This window comes from Phoxinus phoxinus (assembly GCF_949152265.1).
Source record: "Phoxinus phoxinus genome assembly, chromosome: 3".
In the NCBI taxonomy this organism is placed as follows: Eukaryota; Metazoa; Chordata; class Actinopteri; order Cypriniformes; family Leuciscidae; genus Phoxinus; species Phoxinus phoxinus.
Window position 1 is genome coordinate 45,964,505 of NC_136878.1, and position 22,712 is coordinate 45,987,216.

Here is a 22,712-nt window from a genome sequence, read left to right on the forward strand (position 1 = left end):
CACATGAAATTCAAGAACCGCATTAGTGTCCCCCCAAAAAAATGGTGTAAGATTTACATTTAAAGTATTTTCATTCAATTTCACAAACAATTACAAAGAAACTGCAAATAACACTGAATTAAAATTGACATTTTGAATTAGAAAGACTGAAATTGTATTTTCTAATAAATCATGTTTATATATATATACAGCAGTTGTCAGGCATAATGAACAACTGCTCATTTCCATCAAATAAAAAAAGTAAGTTTGCATATGTTTTTTGTTTCTTTTTTTGTTGTCTTTCATATTTGAAGCATCAGGCTTTTATGGCATATAATGATACAATGAGAAAATGGAGCTCAAACTTGAGGATAAACACCCTGATTTTATTAAGTGTGACTTTATATAGTGTATTAAGTGATTATCCAATAATAAATTAACAATCAAACCAGGTCAGAGTCTCTTGAAACATCTAAAGATCAAACAAAAAAACAAACAAAAAAATGCTATTTAAAATTTCTTTCTTTTAAAATGTAAACTATTTTAATTCGTATATTTCACAAACAATTACAAAGATACTGCAAATAACACTTTGAATTAAAAGTGACATTTTGAAGTAGAAAAACTGAAATTGTATTTTCTTATAAATCATGTTTTTTTTAAAATAAAAATAAATAAATACAGTGCAGTTGTCAGGCATAATGAACAAACTGCTCATATCCATACAAAAAAAAAAGTATGTTTGCATGTTATTTTTTTATTTTTTTGTCTTTCATATTTGAAGCATCAGGCTTTTATGGCTCATATAGAATGATACATTTTATTTAAGTGACTGTCCAACATACAATTCACATTAAAACCAGGTCAGAGTCTCTTGAAACATGTAAAGATCTCCAGGCCTATCTTGCAGTGACTAACACTAGTGTCTACGAGTCGTCCATCACACAAACACTGAACAAGAGCAGACACAACATAGGAAGTTACTGCTCTTCAATAACATCGCTGTCAACGCTCAGATCTCTCCCCAAAGCACAATCAAACCCTGTTTATAAATGTGTGTCCCCTTCTCTGTGTCCATCTTCTCTCTACACCTGTCCTGTCCTGCTAATGTGTGAATTCAGCACTTTTCCCAAAGATAAGGGCGACTTAAATTAAATTGCTTTGCTGCTTCATAATCCTCTTTGTCGTCTTAAACCCGAGAGCAGAGGCTGAGCGGGACGTGTGGACGGCTGCCAGAAGCTGCACGGAGACACAGGGGTTTAACACAGCGTGGCAGCGTTTGTGCCTGGACTTTATATGGTGAGAAGCAGCGAGAACAAAGTAACAGTCTAGCTGAACATTCAAAAAATATCTGATCAAATAATACATGTTTGGTCAATCAATATTCTGTCATTAAAATATCTTAATATAAAAACGTATTTTAAAAATACAGAAACAAAATTATTTTAAAAAGGAAAGAATATGAAAGCATTAAATAATAATTTAATATATTTATATTTGTAACAATACAATATATTGTGTTATATGAAAATATTAATATCATATTTTTTCATTATAAATATGGTGATTATCTCTATGATATGATATTAAACTTAATATATGATATTTCCCATCTGAATCTAACTATGTCAACAAATGGAAAAGTCAGCCGGCTGTTTATTATTGTTGATTATTGTGCCGTTTACCCCAAATACCATGCTTTTATATATTATTCCGTTATTGAAAAACTGTAGCTTTAATTACCTTGAAAATAATTTACAATACAATTGTCTCATTCAATAATTTTAGCGATTCTCATTTGCTACTTAAAATCTACAACCTTTTAAAAACCATCAACTATTAGCTGAAATTAGCACAGAATACAAAGCTGCCTTTTACCCCGGTGCACCTTTAGTTGTAGTTGCAAAGATACTTGTAGTTAGTCAATTGTCTAAAGTGGACCATCAAAATAAAGTGTAACCTAAGTGTTTCCTAAAGATGGTTGTAACGATGCGGCTGAACAGGACAGGGGTACAGGACTCTGGAACAGAAACAGGAGTCGGGAACATGACTCGGGAATGGAAACAGGACTCGGGAACGGGAACAGGAATAGGACTCGGAAACAGGACTTGGAATCAGGACTCGGGATCAAGACTCGGGAACAGGACTCGGGAACGGGAACAGTACTCTGGAACAGGAACAGGACTCGGGGACAAGACTCGGTGAACGGGAACAGGACTCGGGAACGGGAACAGGACTCGGGAACGAGAACAGGACTCGGGAACAGGACTTGGGAATGGAAACAGGACTCGGGAATGGGAACAGGACTCGGGAACGGGAACAGGGAACGGGAACAGGGAACGGGAACAGGACTCGGGAACGGGAACAGGACTCGGGAATGGGAACATGACTCGGGAACAAGACTCGGGAACAGGAACAGGACACGGGAACAGGACTCTGGAACAAAAACAGGAGTCGGGAACAGGACTCGGAAACAGGACTTGGAAACAGGACTTGGAAACAGGACTCGGGGTCAGGACTCGGGATCAGGACTCGGGAACGGGAACAGGACTTGGGAACAGGAACAGGACTCGGGATCAGGACTCGGGATCAGGACTCGGGATCAGGACTCGGGAACAGGACTCTGGAACGGGAACAGGACTTGGGAACAGGACTCGGGAACAGGACTCGGGAACAGGACTCGAACCAACATACAACGTTAAGAACTCACAAAGACTGAAACTCACAAAGCCTGAAACTAGACACAGCGCTTAAATACACAGGCAAACTAGCTAAACAAGATAACAAGGGGGCGTGGCTAATCTAAAACACCTGCGGAAACTAATAAACAAGGAAAACTACAAAGGGCTACAACACATGGCACAGGACAGTACATGACAAGAAGTCTACACAAGACAAGGGGAACACAAGACAGGAATTTATGACAATGGTATTATTAGACTAGATTCACAGTTCTTCCTTGTGTCATGACTTGTGAGTATGAGATTGTTAACAAAGATTTAACACTGATTTAAACCATATTCAAATAATTTGGGATCAATTAATGCACAAGTCAATTCATTTGTGTCATCAATTATAATGCACTGGGGCTCGGTCATGCTGGAATAAAAAGGGTCTTCCCCAAACTGTTGCCACTAAGCTGGAAGCGTAGCATTGTGCAAACTGTCTTTATATACTGAAGCATTACAGTTCCTCTTCACTTGAAGTGAGAGGTCTAGCACAACCCCTGAAAAACAACCCCACACCATAACCCCGCTCCACATTCTCCTGCCATCCGCCGGACCAAGACTCACCGATCAGACTGTCAAACTGAGAAACATGATTCGTCCCTCCACAGAACACGTTTCCGCTGCTCCAGAATCCAGTAGCCGTGTTTTACACCACTCCATCTGATGCTTATCGTTGTACTTGGTGATGTGAGACTGGCATGCCATGCAAACCCATTCCATGAAGCTCCCGCCGCACAGTATTTGTGTGATATTAACGCCAGTGGATGTTTGGAGCTCTTCAGCTGTGGAATCCGCAGAGCGTTGGCGACTTTTACGCAGCATGTGCCACAGAGTCAGCACACAGTGACCGGTTCACTCTGTGACTCTACGTGGACTTCTGCTTTGAGGCTGAGTTGCTGCGGATCCTAAACGCCTCCACTTTCCAATAATACCATACACAGTTGACCGGGGAATATCTAGCAGGGATGAAATTTTACAAACTGACTTATTGCAAAGGTGGCATCCTATTACTGTAACACACTTGATTTCACTGAGATCTTCAGAAGCACCTTTTTTTGCACAAATGTTTGTAAATACAGTCAGCATGGCGTTTGATTTGATACAGCCGTGGCAATGGGTCTGAATTCAGTTCACCTGAACTCAGGAATTAAGAGATGTGTCCCAATACTTATATCCGTGTGTGTGTGTGTGTGTGTGTGTGTGTGTGTGCGTGCTCATAAATCAGCCAGATCATGTTTGCATTTGAATCCAATGATGTGTAGATTTCTGTAAGGGTTCTTTAGAGACACACACTATACCTTTATGTGAAATATTTATTTAGTTTTATTAGTCAGTACACTTTGAAATTTGTTTTGAAGTAATTATTTGTGGCACATCAGGCATCATAAACCATCAAAGGACTGCAAAAGTCAATATCGGCCATGCCTAATAAAGAACATTATAAACAGCCAAGCAGTGCTACTGCCATATATACAGTGCCAGATTTTTTTTTTTTTTTTTTATGAATACCATAGATATAATTCAAATGGATGCACTCAAAATGTGCCATGCATTTTACTTTATTGTCCTTTTTTACATTTACAGTTTATAATCCTCATAAACAGGAAGGCTATAGCATTCGCTAAATATACAGCTAAGAGCAGTGAACTATGTCTGTAATGAGTTTGACAAATTAGTGGGGGTTTCAGTGTGTGTGTGTGTGTGTGTGTGTGTGTGTGTGTGTGTGTGTGTGTGTGTGTGTGTGTGTGTGTGTGTGTGTGTGTGTGTGTGTGTGTGTCATTTTATGTGTTCTAGCAATTTAAAGGGGTGATGCACTGAGAAATCAAATTTTCCTTGAGCTTTTGACATATAAGAGGTCATCATATTATAAGAATATCCGGTAAGTTTCAGAACTGAAAACTTCCTTGTTAGTCCAATAAAAGCTTTTATTGACACCAGGCTCAGCGAACGACAGGCTTTTCACCGGGTGTCAAACCCCGCCTCCGCAGAAGAAGATCGACGCCTACTTCAACACCGCCTGTTTAGCCCCGCCCACCGATTCACGCATTACATGAAACTCATTATAATATGCAAAACTATTATCCAATCATAGCAGTGGGCGTTTACTTCCACGTCTTCAATGCGGCACGCCCATAAAAACCAGCGTTTCAGGAGCTAGCCTCAAAACCAGGGTGGAAAATAGCATATTACTTATTCATTGTGATGTTTTTGAATGTAAAAACCAAGCGAACGTCATAAGTTGACCTCAGAAAACAATTTAACATTTTTTAAAAAGCCAGTTCATGACCCCTTTAAAAGGCTCATGAATCAGACAGATCATGTTTGCATTTGAATCCAATGATACAGATTTCTGTAAGGGTTTGTTTAGTAGTTTGGGATGCGAACGCCATTATCATTAAACCAGAAAACAATAGTATATGATTATGTCTTCACTAATATATTCATATATACTGTACAGAATATTCTAATATTTCTCTCTATATGTGTGTGTGTGTGCGCGCTACAAATGAATCACTCTGTTCTATATAACAATAACCTTCATAATGAGGTTCCAGCAAGCAGGTAAAAGGAACAATTAGACAGTAATAATATATGGCACATTCAGTAGCAATATGGTGCCCAGGTGGCATCTGCAATTCAGGTCATCTCAACACAAGCACCTGCAGTCTCACTATTCTCATTTTCATGCGTGTATACTCATATCTATATGTGTATCGCAGACAGATCATCTCACAGCTTTTATAAACAGTTCTGTGTGTGTGTGTGTGTGTGTGTTTCGGACATGTGTGTGGTTCATGACAGCATCTCTGACAGATGGTCCAGGATCTCTGGACTGCAGCGTCAGCATCACAGCTTTATCTGGAGGTTTCTGGAGGACAGAAGGAGAAGCTGAATATCTCATGACCTCTCCTCTCTCTCAAACCCTCACCAAGTGTAAAAAAGGTTAGTTTATCTAAAGATGAAAATTCTTTCATCAATTACTCACTCTCACGTCGTTCCAGACCCGTAAGACTTTCATTCATCTTCGGACACACAAACAAATCTCTTTTTAATGGAATTCGAGGCATTTCTGACCTTCCAATGAAAGTCTATTCACCCAAAACTCGGATGCTTCAAAACATTCACAAAGAGATCGTATAATAAACCCATGTGAATCGAGCTGTTTAATCCAGTGGTAGACTTAATTCAGTCTTTTGTTCACATGTAAAGATGTGTTTGTATTGCTGAAGTGAATCTACTGTGATGCACTAAGAGCTTAATGGTCTTAAAGTAAAGTTCATGACATTGTTGAAAGGTTTTGTGAGATGCTCGCTGTGAGTGTCAGAAGACTCACCGTCAGCGATGAAGTGTTCGGGGACGTGAAGTGTGACCTTGACGGTGAGCGGACAGGACTGTGTGCCGTACACGACCGCCACCACACACGTGCAGACGGTGATCAGTGTTAGCGTGGCTTTGCTCATGGGACTCTGTGGACAGCCTGTGGGAACACACAGAAGAACATGATTATACAGATCCGTCTCAGCTCTTGCCCGCTCACCTTTAAACAAACCCTTCCTTCCATTTTATGCTTACCAAGGCTGCAATTATTTGATCAAACATACAGAAAAAAACTGTAATGTTGTGAAATATTATTACAATTCATAATAACTGTTTTCTATGTGAATATATACACTGTAAAAAAAAAATGTTATCACAACATTTTTCTTTTATGAAATCAACTTAGATAATTGATGTGGTTCAGATAACATAATATGTAGAGTTTATGTTGATTAAACCAATCTTCTTCATTGTAGCAGCTCATTTTTTTCAATTAACTTATAGTTTTAAGGCAACCAGGTTACTTATTTTTTTAAGTTAAACTAAAAATATTTTTTTTACAGTGTTAGAAAACTGTAATTTAATCCTGTGATCAAAGCTGCATTTTCAGCATCATTATTCCAGTCTTCAGTGTCACATGATCAGATATCAGTAATCAGTATAATATTATGATTTAAAGGGGTCATGACATGTTTTTTTTTATTTTATTATTATGTTCCCTTAGGTGCAATTATAGTATTACTATAGTTTTTTTTTTACAAAAAACTTTAAAAATGTAGTGATTTATGACCTTTTCCCTGTTTCTCATCCTCTGATTCACACAGTCTGTTTTGGGGGTGTTTCCCCTTTAAGAGTTCAGTGTTAACGCCCACTGTTATGATTGGCTAACGTCAGTGCCTATGCATCAATTATTAACGCCCCCAGCTAGAACATTTGCGGATTCAGCGTATTTAAAAAGTTATTTTAAAGTTTTAAATACATTACTTACAGTTTGCGTCGTCGTTGTTGAGCCCAGAATAGTCGGCATGGACTTATCTTTGAGCAACAGTTTTCTGCATCATTTTGGGATTTGTTCTCAAAACAGTCATCCTTCAAATGTATAGAACAAACGCTTAAATTAACACTGCCGTGACTGAGACGTCCGCAAAAAATAAAGTGCATCCATTTTCCCCTGACGACTGGATCTTTCGCAGCGTACTCACAGATGTTGTTTGTCCACAGCCAGGAACAGCACATCTGTGGCATCGTCATTTCCCTACACAGACCCACTCGCTGTCCGTCGAACGAGCACTTGTGAGGCGCGCGGGCGCGACAACGATACGAAATGAGCGTAGTCTTGAGCTTTAAGCGTAGTTGTCTTGTGCTGGAGGCGGTCATATGCAAACGCTGGTACGTCACTTCGTACCGTGACGTCACTTCTTACCATGGATCCAGAACGAGCTGTATTTAGAGCTTGATTAAATAAATGATTCGTTTATAATGGGGAGGACGTCTTAAGCTATGAAACTTGCAGGACGTTTTAATGACACAAAGACCTCTTATATACCAAAAGATCAAGGCAAATTTGGTTTCTCATGTCATGACCCCTTTAATGCTCAAGAAAAAAATATGATTTTTTTTATCAATATTGAAAAAAATATTGTGCTGCTTTACATTTTTGTGATAACTAATTTTATTCCAGGATTTTTTTGATGAATAAAAATTATATATTTTATTTTATTTTATTTATTTATAACATTGCAACAAATGCTTTTACGGTCACTTTTGTGTAATTTAGTAGTAGTAGTAGTAGTAGTACACTTTATGTGTCCCTTCTCTGGGCAATATCTGCAGCATCATCATGCAAACTGACATAACACAAGACATCATAAACATGCATGAATCTCATAAAAACTTGTATATTAGCGTATACCATTTTCCTCGTAACTTTAGGATGTGAGAAGAAAAAAAAGAAAAGAAAAAGTGTTGAAAAACCCCTGTATCCTTATGCTTCAAATGAGTATTTAAACTGCATTTGACACACAAGATCTAGACGCTCTAACAGTTCTCCACTTGGGGACTCTGTACCGTCTTCTCAAAGGAAAGATATCAAATTCTGAATACAAAGTGTGAGATATATCATCTAAAATTGTCACCGACTTTCTAAGAACATTTTTCTCACACAAAGCAAACCGACTTAACTGTGCAGAGCCTGTCAATGCTGACCCCAGGTTAACAACTCTCTGCTATTGTGATCTGCTTTTGACATTTAACCCATTAAACCAACCAATCATTGCATTTAATGCATCCTTGCTGAATAAAGGAATCACTTTAGTTTAATAATGATGCTGATGATAATAATAAAATAATAATACAGCAAGCACCTCTAATGTAACAATAACACGAGGAAAGACAAGTGTCCCACTGTTTTCTGAGGACAGCCGGTCTATAAATTGAATCCTCAAGCTCCCTATGGAGTGGACGTGGGAGTGAGAGTGTTTATTCCCATGTCTCAAAAGCTCAGTGATGACGATCAGATTTATGTAACATTGAAAGAATAGCTTAACAGGAGCGATTCATCAGCGAGACAGAGGTTAAAATAAAGCTTCTGTCCTCCTCTCTGTCTGAAACCTCCACATATTTTGAGAAATGACTAACTAACAGGGTTTGACAATCTTAAAGGGGTGGTATAATTCCCTTTTCACAACATGTACAATAAATCTCTGATGTCCCCAGAGTGTGTGTGTGAAATTTTAGCTCAAAATACCCCACAGATATTTTTATATAGCATGTTAAAGTTGTCACTTTTTGAGGGTGAGCAAAAACGCACCGTTTTGTGTCTGTCCCTTTAAATGCAAATGAGCTGCTGCTCCCGGCACAGGGGGCGGAGCTTCAAGAGCTCTCTGTGTGTTAGCAGCTGCGATTACCTGACACACACACACTAAAATGACAGAAACTGTTCTGCCTTTAATGTTAAAACGGAGTCAGACGAAGATGGAGAGACTCAAGAAGAAGTGACAACAAGCAACAGAACGTCTCTGAATGGTTAGTTGATGAGTTTATGTTGCTGATGTGGAGTTAACTATCTTCAATTAGCATATTCTGTCATGATAATCTATAAATCGCTCGTATAGGAACTGTGAGATTCACACAGAGTGACTTTCTATTGCATGTGAAAAGACGGATGCTAAAGTTTGAGCTGACTCACAAATGTGCTCGACTACAGCAACTCTTCCTCTTCTCAACATGGACTGTGTGCTCAGGGGGCGGGGCTTATGTACATTTTAGGGTAGGTGATGTCACTAAACCCGGGAGGAATGTTGTGTAGTTCCTACCAGCTGTTTTTTGTAGTCCTTTGTATAACTTTGAGCATTGTAACTTTGCAGATGCTGTTTATCCTCAAACAGCAACATTACACACTAACTAAAGTTAGAAAAGTGAAATAATACTCGACCACACCTTTAAAAACGGATTATTTGGATATCCTGCAGGATAAAGTCAGGTAACAATTAATACCAGCACCAGATCTGAGAAATCTTATACTTGTCAACATTATGTATTAGAGCCCTTTTACGAACAAATAAACTTTCTATTTGTTTTATTCACTAATTGGCTAAGTTTAAAAGTCCTTGTTAAGACGTGACTGATTTATGCAGAAAAAGAGATAATGAGTTTTCATCATTATCCAACATGACTTATATATCAGAGTTAGCCGGAAAACAGTTGCTTGGAAACTGTGCTAAGATATCCCCAGCTCAGTGTTATACGTGTTATCAGGGCCTGGTGGGGTGACAGCAACTCTCTTTAAGCAAACTTGGAGACGCTGAGATTCCTGTAGGCTGCATACACATATCTCACAGATGCTCGTGTTTGTTTAGTTGTCGCTCCTCTGAGAGGTCACACCTGGCTTCTTCTTCTTCTTCTTCTTCTTCTTCTTCTTCTTCTTCTTCTTCTTCTTCTTCTTCACACTGCAATATTCACAGTATCGCACGTCTCTTCCACAACAATCTGTTCCTAGATGTAGCGTTCAGTGTGCAGCCCGCGACAATCTCCACTGGAGATCAAGAAGATATTTTGTTTAAACAGATGATGGATGCTGACCAAGTGGACGTGGACACAGGTAAAGAAAAGTGCAAAATAAGCAAAAATGAAAGGAAGTCACCATCTGGAAGAGATCTTGATCTCACGAGTAACTGGGTCGCTTTCATGATATACCGGTACTGTGTGTGTGTGTGTGTGTGTGTGTGATGTAGTGCATCTTAAAAAAAAAACATTATTTGGTAATACTTAACAGCAAGGTCCCAATAGTAATGCATAGCTAATGGTGCGTTCACATCGGACGTGAATAGCGCGTCAGGCGCGAGTGATTTCAATGTTAAGTCAATGCAAAGACGCGTTACGCGCAAAAATAATTCCTGCCGCGCGAATGAGGCGTAGAGTGCGGCGCGGTAGACGCGAATACGCCTCATTCTCGCATCAAGTTCACGTGAATGGCGCAAATTGAGCGTCTGGCGCGTTAAGCTCGTTACGCGCTAATGATTTTATGTAGTGCTTTTTGTGCATTCACGCGTTTGAGGCGAATTTGCGTCTGCCGTCCGAGTTGAAAAATCTGAACTTCTGCGTCAATTCGCGCCTCGTTAACCAATCAGGAGCCTGCTTGCTGCTGTCACGTGGTGAAGTGACGTGATAAACGGGGGCAGGCCCGCTTTTCAGATTATAATGCCATTTTAAATGTTTGGCCTCAATAAAAAAATTTGTAATATGACTGAATGCCCGCGTGAAAGAAGGAATGACATTGTTCAGATGTTAACTATGAATGTGACACTGAACACTTGCAGTCGTACATTTCTGAATGAGATGAAGAAAAACTCACATAATTAAAGAAGTCGTTCGACCAACGTTATAACGAGTCATTAATTTTTTTTAACTTATATGTTTCCTATATTTTAACTTATATGTTTCATATAAAAGAAGCGGATTTCGGCTCGGACGCGCGTCAATTTCGCTTCAAACGCTTGCTTTTTACGAATGCATTCAAAATGTTCAAGCGTCAAGCTAGATGCGGTACACGTGAATTTGACGCTCTATTCGCGTTTGGTGTGAACGCAGCATAACACTAACAATGAGAAATACACCCACTACATTAATATCTGTTAATTAATCTATAATTGGTTAATACAAATACAACTTTTTAATTTTTGCTTTTGTTAGTAAAGGTTGACACAAGATTAATAAAGGTGTTGGACATATTTTTAAATGTTAGCATGTTAATAAGCATGACACATTTGAAAATATAAACATGCCTTTGATGCAATGACATTAATGCAAAACAGTAAAGTGGAAAGAGAAGACTGATTTATTGAAGCCTTGCATCTCTTTTTAATCTTTGAAGTAAACCTTGTGCACTTTATTTGATGTATTTTTATTAAACCGTTACATTGTCAAAACCTGTTTTTCTGAGTGAGTCATTGTATTATTCACTCAACCGATGTGTTCAACAACACTGAATCACTCAGGAATAAAATGCCTTTACTGTGTGTGTGTCTGTGTTGGTGTTGCATTGGTTCTGTGATTTGAACTATTCTCGTTGACTGTAAAAAAAATTATGCGATAAACGCTGATGTAAACGTTATTGGCCGAATAAATAATGAATCCATTTTGTCTAGCAAAACTTTGTTCGCAAATGTTGGCTTGAATGTTGTGCGATTCAGTGCGAAAATGAATGGAAACACCTTAAAATGCCTAAAATCATTTCGATATACCAATTTGATCGCAAAACAGCATGTGACGTCATTACGCACAGTTTTTTATTCACTTTAAAGCTGTTGGATGGAAACACACACTTTCACCAGCTTTATTCACATGAGTTTTTTAACCGAACTTCAGATAATTCGATTGACAAGTGGATGGAAACTTAGCTAGTGTCCCTTAAACGCTGGCAAAATACTATTCAAGAATCACCATTGAATATTCAATGTTTATGGACCACTAATCTGAGATGCGCCTCTCTGTTCATGTGTTAGTTTGACTGTTTGCTTAGCATTAGCTGAAAATACACTGCTTTCTGAGAGGGAACCACACAACATCTGATATTTGTGCAAAATAAATCCCTTTAAAATGTGTAGGTAGTGTTTAAATAATGATATCATATCATATATGACTAATATATAAAGAAACTACATAATATGAGGAATATTGCAGTGTTTAGTCATTTAGCAGTCACTTAAATAATAATGGGGTACAATGACACATCTTTGAAACAGGCTGCGATCACTGTTAAAGACCTGAGACTGCATTAGCATATGTACCAACACAACAGCATATGAATCACACACACACACATATACACACACACACACACACACACACTCTCTCGTGGCTTTCAGAAGTGAATGAGCAAGTCCTTGACGAAGCTTCACACTCGCGGCGTGTCCTTCACACTTTCATGATAGAGAGCATCTTTCACACAACGCTCGGCAACACTAATAGCCGTGCAATGATAACACTCATGCATACACATAAAACACGACAACCGCTGATTAGACAAACAAACACATATAAATATACACACACAACTGTAGAAACACAGCCCACTCTTATTTATTTCTGCTGTGCTTCTGTTCGCTTGCTTTGTGTAAAGCTCAAAGTATAACTTCAGTCTGTCTAAGAGCGGTTTATCAAGGACCATTTTACATCTCACATTCAAACTGAAAATCACTGCTCAACAAGCAGAGAAATCAAAGATATACTACAGGATAGATACTCTCTTTTTCTCTGTCTCTCCATATATATATATTCCTTGTGTGTACACCCACAACATCCTATAAGCGGTAATGCATGGCTATTAATGGCTCAGAAGAGCAAATATTGGTCTTGAGGATCAATAATAAACCCTGTTCTTCTCTTTTGCTCAGAGCTACCTGGTTTGATAGTGAACAAGTTTTAACCAGTTCTACCAATGCAGCTTTTAATACGGCTCGATTTAGACACAATGGGTCTCATTCATGAAACACGAGCAGAACGAATGTTTGTGTAAATCGTGTGTAAAGTGGTTCTGACGTACATTTTTGGATTCATTAAAATGTTCGTATTTTCCAAATGTTAGTTGGTACGAAAGAAATCTACACCTGCTCCCAGCCACGCGTATATATGCGTTTAACATCCGAACGTTTTGCTCATTAATAATGCTGCATTTTAATTCACCTTAATCGGGTACATATTTACACAGCATTTAAAAAAAATATATATATATATATAGTAATTACATTCGGTTTTTCTTTTTACTTTTATTATGAGAGCCAGTAATAGCATCTGCAAACGGAACACTTTAATCAAATCATGAATTGCTTAATAGGGCTGGGCTATATTTTTTCGAAGTGAACTAATTTTTTTTTTTTGCAGTCGAGCTTCATGTCGAACCATTTTCTTTTCACTTCTGGGACTGTTCGATTAACAGATGAAACTCCAGTAACTGCGTCTGCAATATCTGCCAAGCTTCCTTTTTTTAGGACCTGATACACCTTTGTACGCTTGAAAATAAAATGTGGCGTTTTGAATGAACTTCTGCTAATAAAATATTATCTGATAATGATACATTTTTCTTTTTCATTCGCTTTTAAGAAGACATGTTGAAATCTTTCGTTTGGTGTCATAATATGATGCCCATATATAGTTGTCGGTCGGATTTAATGGGCGGGATTTATGGTAATTGAGAATGAGCGTGCACGCGCGTCCCATTTACGACTGATTGGAATTCATTAACACACACACACACATTTCACTATCACATCTGACGTTTACAAAATATTTGTGAATCAGGAGAAGAGTTTTCGGGAAGGTCTCTTTACGCGCAAATCACTCACATATTTACTCGTATATTTACGAATGTTTCATGAATGAGACCCAATGCTGTTAAATGGATTGTCCTCAGCAATTTATTTTTCTTACTCCTTTAAATTATTAGTTTTGCAATGGCAAATACAGTGCAGAAGATAACTGTGAAAAAACCACTGCCTTTTTTTTTTTTGTCTTCCTCAAATATGTAAGGAATAATTGACGACAGGCCGTTGAATTATTATAAAAATAATGCACACCCGAGGTGGTAATGCGGTCACGACGCGAAGCGGAGTGGCCGTTACACCTCGGGTGTGCATTATTTTTATAATAATTCAACGGTCTGGAGTCAATTATTCCGCTTATACTACAGTTACCACACCTCGAAATATTGTTCAGATGATGTATTTCAAGACGTTTGTAAAGTTTTTGTCATTAAAACGCTCTTGTATGTAGGACTAATTCCTTGCGCATCTAAACCCATCCTCCGTTGCTAATTCCAGAACGTCATTTTAGAGTTAGCGGAGGTTTGAGCCGCTGATAGCAGAGTAATGCTGGATACACACGTAACGACTAAAAACATCCTCTGACTGTGAATGCAGCAGATTTTAAACACCACTGTGAACACAGACTGAACGCGCTGAAAACACGTGCATGATCAGTCCATAACATAAGTATCAAATTACATTCATAACTGGCCTTAGAGAGAAGCATGTGCGTCAATATTATTATTTATTTATTTATTCAATTCGTTTTAATTAATTCGTTCATTCTTTTTTTCTATTAGTGACAGTAGACTAGACTAATAAATGAAACACAAAGCCCTTTTAACAAGTATAGGCCTATCAATTTTATTTATTTGTTATATTATCTTCAATAATTGCGAAAACCCGTGCAACAGGACTATCAATTTATTTAAATATTCAGTTTAATTTTCTTTTGATTATGAATAGGATTGTTTACTTTATTTATTAAAATTAAACTGCATGTTTTCATTGATTGTGAAGTTAGACATTGAAAATTGCAGATCAAGTGCATGGGGCTGCAGCTTTTTCTTGTTATGAATTGTATCGTATTGTCCGTTATTACAGTTGACTACGCGAAGTGATATGGAACTGTAATGAGGTCAAGACCTGCCGGAACTACTTTAGCCGTGCGGTTCCCTGAAAATAATTGCACACCTCAGAACGTTCGTCAACCAATCAGATTCAAGCATTCAACGGCCCTGTAGTATAAATATATATAATGGTCTCTAGATAGAGCTTGGATTTAAAGGGGGGGTAAAATACTTAGTTTCAGTCAATCTCATGTTAATCTTGAGTACCTATAGAGTAATAGTGTGTCCTTCATATCTCCCAAAAGTCTTTAGTTTAATCATATTTATAAAATAAAAATACAGCTTTCCGATTCTATCCGGAAAAAGCCGAGGTCCTTGATTCTGGGCGTGGGCGGAGCTATAGAGTCAAGCGGGAGCGCGTGATACCGTTGTACTTACATGAATGGGGTGTTTTATCACTGGGACCGCGCCAGGTTTTAATTGCAACCGGTTTGCAAATCCAGCGACGGCCTGGGCCTTGTTAATAAAACATTCGTCACTGAAATGACCAGAACACAAAACCGCACTTGCCGAACTCCTTTGCTGTCCCGGAAATACAAACTGCATCCACTGTTCCAGTAACACTGGGTTCTTTGGGAAGCTGAACAAGGTAAACTTCCCTCCCTCACATCCCAAAACACACTTTTTTGGAGACATTCTTGACATCAACCATTCCTATTTTGCGCTGATGATGATGATTTGCGGTAGTAGCGCGTCGATGAGCGCTGTCTGTCTCTCCTCTGGTCGACGTGTGCGTGAACGCGCTTCGCTTTTCCGAGAGCAATGCTCATATAAGGAGTTCCACTCTGGTCTACGTCATTAGATCTACGATAGAAAAAAACCAGCCGAAACGTGTTGCAACCCGGAAGTATGATTTTCAGCACAGAAATTCTCTGTTATTCGTTCAAAATAACTTTTCAAACTTTGGCCATTATTAGCATGAGAATCCATCTCTTTAACACTGTAAACAACTCTGAATACATGAAACACCATTGTACCCCCCCTTTAATGTTGGTCTGTGTATTTTTCCCCTAGCTGTTTTACAATCCTCCAGGTAAAACTTGCAGGCCTGATCATTTAGAAGAGTGTAACAGCGCACCTCTCACCAGCTGTAAGAATTAAGGTCTCGTTCATGTCCACAGCACACGCGGCGAGGGACACACTGAGACTAAAGTGGGTGGAAGAACTATGAGCAATAACAGCAGTGATGTTTGCCGTGGGAGGAGGTCGAATATCACAGTCTCAAGATATAAAATATAAAACAGGTCCATTTCATGTTTTTAAGAGCCTTACACAAACAAACAGGCCATTTAAATGTGTTGCCTGAAATAAAATCATTTGTCACTATACACACAAACATTTGAATGACTATCAGAGGAGAAATATGCTGACTGCAGAATGGTGTAGTTATAACATCTTCCACTGGGATTATCCTGATAACCAGCCTTCTGACTTTGCTGACTTATTTAGCTGGTTAGTTTTTAGACTATTTCTAGACTATTTTTATTGTGGATCATTTCCAATCAAGCTGGAATTTTGTAAAATTGATTTAGTTTGGAATATTTATAAATGTTATCTATTATATACGGAAGCCCTGAACCGCAACAAAAATCAAACAACAACAAAAAAATCGGTGAAAAAAAATATACAAAAAACTCTGTGAAAAAAAACATTCTTTTTCGAAACATTTTGAGAATAAAGTCTTCCGTAGAAGTTGGTAAATTACCAAATATGGTCATTTCCTTTTTATCAGCAACCAATCGTGAAAGTAAAAGGGCTGAATGCGCAATCTCATTGGCTGATGATAAATATTTTCTCAAAATGACTTTTCTCTCATTCTCCAAGTCTGAAATCTCCACTTCAGTTGCACCGATATACACCAAACCTTCCAGTCTTGTACCTAGTTATATTATGAAGACATTTACAGAGGGATTTGTAAATATGTTATTCCTAGCCTGAATTATATAACATTTTATTCCAAAAAGACATGGCAAAAATCATTTTTTAAAGGCTATTGACAGTACATTCTGTTTTACAGGATAACAAAAGTAGTTTTCCCATTTAATATGTAAACACAATGAAAAAAAAATTAACCTGGCTTTATCCAATACTCAGATTTCGTTTTTTTTCAATATATGCAAATTAGCGCATATTTAATTATATATTCCCTAATTTGCATATTTACACATTAAATTACAGAAAACTTGTAATACATTTTTTTCTCATCTTAATGTAGATAATCAACTGGAAAAGTTTCATGGTGAGATCTGCTAGTTAAAAATTTTACCCTATTCACCCGTAGTGTCTCGCCTTGAGCTGGAAACTGCAGTGATTTGTCGGTACGCTTTTAGAGTTTTGCAAAAATACAAGGCATGTTTTTTTCCAATAAACCTCCGTTGGGTGGAAATGTTCATGACTTTTAGAAAATACTGCCTACCTTTTCAAAAGAGCATGCAAGAGTGCGAGCGTATGCCGTCTGCTCTGGGTTTTGGAGCACAGTTATAGTTTATAGGCTAGATTTGGGTATTAAATTCACCATGTGCAATGAAGCGGTCTGAAAGCGGTGTCAGTGTGAACACTGATGTGCGTCTCTTCGGAGGTCCTGCTTTGTGCGTCGTCATAAATTCTCAGCGGGCCGTTTTGAAAGCTGGTGATAGATGACTGCGACTGCAGGAGACACGCTGAGCTAATCATCTCTACCAGGAGTTGTTTGTCTCTCAACCCTGATAAAATAACAACGGGAAGCGACTGATTTTCCCCTCCTCCGTTTATGTAGACACGGCGAGCTGATTTGCATACACAGATCTTTATTCCAGCCAAATACATTTCCACTTTGGCTTCACGTGATGCCGACTGCTGCATTAAATAGTGGATGTTTAAACCATTGTTGATATCATATATATTATATTGTAGTTTTTGTTCATATTAGATTTTATTTGATATATTTTCTGGTTCAAGTTTTAGTCATTGTGTCGTTTAGTTGTCTTAGTTTTTATTTATAAATATTATAATCATTATTTATTTTAATACTGAAACTATATATTCAATTAAGATTTATTTTATTTCAAGAGATACATTTTGCACTGTATTTTGAAGCATAATTAAAACTGTACGAGGTATGTCCGTTATGTCGACAGTGACAAGTCTTGCTGTGTGAGAACAATTTGGCTCTAATAAACCACTAAATTGTTGCTCTTTTAATGTGTTTGCTCATTTCAAAGATTCCTGTCAAGCATTTGTGATTCAAGGACGTTGTTTTTCAGAGAATGAACAGCCTTGTCATTCCTTGCATGTCTTTGGTCGACTGTGGCTTTTGATTGGGAAGAATCCGAGTGAGTTTGCTGCAAAGGTTTGTGTTGTTACATGTGTGCATCTTGTGACTTTCATTGCACACTTTCACATTGCTTTCAGCACATGATCGAATTGCAGTACTGAAAAAAAAATGTTGGTGGAAGGTAACATAAGATGTCACTCGTTATAAGACGGCATTAAAATACATTGAATTATGACATGAATTATGACTCAAGAGATACATACAAGCTTGACTCCGCCACAGAATAAAAAAAAAGGTAATTGCGACTTTTTCTCTCACAATTTTGACTTTTTATCTCAGATTTGCGTGATATGAAGTCAAAATTGTGAGATATAAACTCGCAATTGTGGAAATAAACTCACATTTCGGACTTTTTTTTCTCAGAATTGCATGTTTATATCTCGCAATACTATGTTTATAACTCTATAACTTGCAATTGGGAGTTATAAAGTCATAATTGCGAGTTTATATCTCACAATTATGACTTTATAACTCCCAATTGCGAGTTATAGAGTTATAAACATAGTATTGTGAGATATATTGCGACAATTGCGACTTTATATCATGAAATTCTGACTTTATATCTCGCAATTCTGAGAAACAAAGGCAGAATCGCAAAGATGTTAACTCGCAATTGTGACATAAAAATTTGTATTTATCTTTTAAATTGTTTTATTCTGTGGCAGAAACAAGCTTCTATATTGTAAGCCTGGAATAGTCAGTATAGCTGATCGTCTTTATGAAGTTTTGATGTGTAAAATGACTGGTGTAAATGAATAGTGCAATGGTCAAATGAATTACCTTTGCTGCGGCGACGACCCCTGTGCTCCGTGTAAAACTTGAGTTGAGTGTCATCCTCCATTTCTGATCCAGAATCTCCCTGACGGACGAACATGCCTCCAGCTTCACACACAAACACAGAGAGAATTATGTAATCTCACAGATACTAATATCTCGTGATGCAAACAAGTGTTGTGTAGTTATTATATTCACGCTTTGACAAAGGCTATCCAATGTCACCTTGGATTTCAACATTTAATGGCCCTAATAAAACAAAACGACAGCTGTGAAAGCATTATTCATGTTTGGTCTGTGCTTAATGAATGCCGTGACATCCATAAAGCAGTGATGTGTCAGTATATGTTGGGCTGCCCTCTCCGTCACAGCTCACCGCTCCACAGAGACGCCATCTGGACTCTTAGAACGATAGACATTCAATTTCAGGAGCTCAATACACGTGTAACACGTCCAATTCAACAGCAGAGCAACTGCAGTCACCTAACTTGTGCTTAGGGACTCGTGGTTAGCGATGCCTGTTGTAATTAGTGATTCGAGTGGGCAAGATTCGATTTGGTCAGTTGGTTGGTCATTATACGATACACATCAAAACTCATCAATGATTTGTGATTGAAATGAAATTCTAATGTGTTGATGGGATATTGTGAGAAAAGAAACATGATATATTGAGTGTTTTGTAAATGCATGTTATAAATCGTATTGTGAAAAATTAATATACATTCAAAATAGTCTTTCTAAGACTTCTGCTTTGTCCAGAGAAAAGAGAAAAGAAAGCATATTTCCCATGGCTGCTGTGTGTCATTAACACACCATTTTTATTGTATATTGTCAAATAATAACATGGAGGAGAACAAAATTCAAAATGTCTGCCCGCCGATAGTAGGTAGGTATGGTGAAACAATTGTTTATTCTGGTAATATTGTTAGTTAATTAACTTACTTTATTTGATACCACTTACACTACTGTGCAAAAGTTTGAAGTCAGTAAGATTTTTATTTATTTTTTATAAATGAGTCTCTTCTGCTCACCAAGGCTGCATTTATTTGATCAAAAATACAGTAAAAAAACGTAATATTGTGAAATATTATTGCAATTTAAAACAGAAATTGTGTATTGTACAATTTTCTGTTTATGTTTTCAATGATTTTGTCAATTTAACATGAGTTATTAACACGAGTCCAACACAAAATTTGACAGTGTACACAATAAAGTGCATTTCATTCATTCATTCATTCATTCATTCATTCATTCATTCATTCATTCATTCATTCATTCATTCATTCATTCATTCATTCATTCATTCAAATCATTCTACTATGGTGATTTGCTGCTCAAGAAACATTTATCATTATTATCAATGTTGCAACATTTGTGCTGCTTTATATTTTTGTGAAACTGTGACACATTTTTTAGGATTCTTTGATGAATAGAATGTTCAAAAGAATATTAAATAATATTCTGGGTCCCACTTTATATTAAGTGGCTTTAAGTACTGTGTACTTACATTGAAATTAACAATTTGATACAATAGACTTATTGTGTACATACATGTTTTTACATTGTACTTATATTTTAAAAATACCAGCATGTAATTCCAGCTGTAATTAATTTATGTAATTTCATTTGTAATTACACAGTTGACCCTTCCCTTATACCTTAACCCACCCTTAAACTTGACCATCCCAACACACCTGACCCTAACCTTACCGTATCACACCGCAATAGCAGCAAAAGTGTTTTACAATACAACATAAACACAATAAGTACATTGTACTTATTTTTCGATGTAAGTACATAGTACTTAAAGCCACTTAATATAAAGTGGGACCATATTTGGTAACATTATACGTGTATTTACTGTCATATCTGATCAATTTATTGCATCCTTGCTGAATATTTTTTTTTTAATTTTGTATGAAAAAAAATTAATAAAAGTCACAGACCCCAAACTTTTCAACAGTAGTGTACAGAACACAATATTACACTGAGCTTATTTAGAAATGCTGCATGTGTTCATTCACATTACTGCGTTTGAACTGTCATGATCCACACTGCTTTTAGTGTGTAAGGGAAATGTAGTATATCTACAGTACATATGTTCGCTAAAGTTGGTGAAATAAAATAACTGTTGTCTGCCAGCGAATCAAGTACCCCAAACACACACACACACACACACACATGCTAATAAAGAAAGATCTGGAGTAATAAACCAGATTTATCCATGATCTCAGACAGGAGAACGACTAGTTTAGTTGTGCGTTAGGAAATTGAAACGCAGGATCAGAGCTTCTGAATGCAAAGTCTTAAAAGAGGAAGAAAACAGAGACGATGAAATAGAAATGAAGATGAAAAGAGGAGAATGAATGAATAAAAAAGGTCACTTCATAAGAGGTTAACGTCAATGAATAGAGAGAGTTGCCTTTCACATCTCAACAGACGGGGTTTCTTGTTTATTCAGCAGACAAACTGTGTTTAGGGAAACAACATTAGCATGTGTGATGAAAGCCAGGGAGAGATTGCTCCTGAAGTTTCCCTTTCTGCAGGTTTCCTTTCAAGGCCTGTAGGATTATTGAGCGTCTGGAATTAAAAGAGTGGTTTTGCTTGATTGCATTGCATGCTGGGAGTGCACACTTCAGTGAGCGTTGTGGAGCGAGGGCACTCGAGAGGCTTTCTCCTAACCACAGTATAGAGCAATCACAGAACACGTCAGACGGATGATGAACAGCGCAAGAAAGAATAAAAGCTCAGCGAGTCACAGCAGGAGCTCACAATCCGTTTACATCACATGATCTCGACGGGGCGCACACACTCTCTGAACAACCAACACACACATTTACTCGACATTATATACCGTGCACAATGAGTATTTAAATGTGCAGAATGAAAGAGAAATGCGCTGACAGGGTTTTGGTTGCACGGTAATGTTTTAGCGCAGAAGGCGGATGAATCTCCAGGGCATATTTCATATTATTCCACATATTTTAACCCAAAAACTAAAAAAAAGAAATAACACAATGAAGCCTCATTAAAAGTAATCAAGACAATGAACATCTTCTGTTTCCTAACAGCTCATTACTGTAGTACTGTTACTGTAAAATACACTGGAAAAGTTCAATTGTATGAAATCTAAAACCTAAAAAAAGTAGCATTTCAACTTAATTGATTTATTCAAATTTCTTGTAGGAGTCAAATCCCCTGATCAAACTAAATATATCAATTTATACCAACAAAACATATTTGATGGGCTAAATCAGGTAGAAATACCTCTTTAAGATATCATGGACACGTTTTACAGTGTAGTAAGTATTTAAGTAAGTAAATTAATCAATTAATACACAAAAAACAATCATTGTGACATGAGATGTCACAATGCAATGTCATTTCAAAAAAGGCTTAGATTATTTGATTAATTGTCTTAGCATATATTATATATAAAATAACATACAAGTAACTAACCCTAAACCAAACCCCAACCGTATATCGTTTACTAACATGTAGTTAACTAATATTAATCCATACTTATTTGAATATGTACAATGTAACTATGTCACCTTAAAATAAAGTGTAACAGAAATATCTTTGTCAGATTCACCCAGACATGTCCAGGTCAAATGACATATGAGTTTCACATAAATTCATAACGATTTTCGTTTTCAAGGACAAACTT

At 37.3% G+C, this 22,712-nt stretch overlaps 1 protein-coding gene across 2 annotated transcripts in view; it reads right to left on the reverse strand.

Moving 5' to 3' along the window:
- Positions 1 to 22,712, reverse strand: part of astn2 (astrotactin 2) — a 506,843-nt gene that overhangs the window by 268,819 nt on the left and 215,312 nt on the right. For both annotated transcript variants that reach the window (XM_079606411.1, XM_079606410.1), the window contains 2 exons: positions 19,049 to 19,150; positions 6,043 to 6,186 (listed from right to left, as the gene is read on the reverse strand). In XM_079606411.1, the coding sequence (XP_079462537.1) occupies positions 6,043 to 6,186; positions 19,049 to 19,150 (246 nt within the window). The remainder of the gene's footprint in view (positions 1 to 6,042; positions 6,187 to 19,048; positions 19,151 to 22,712) is intronic.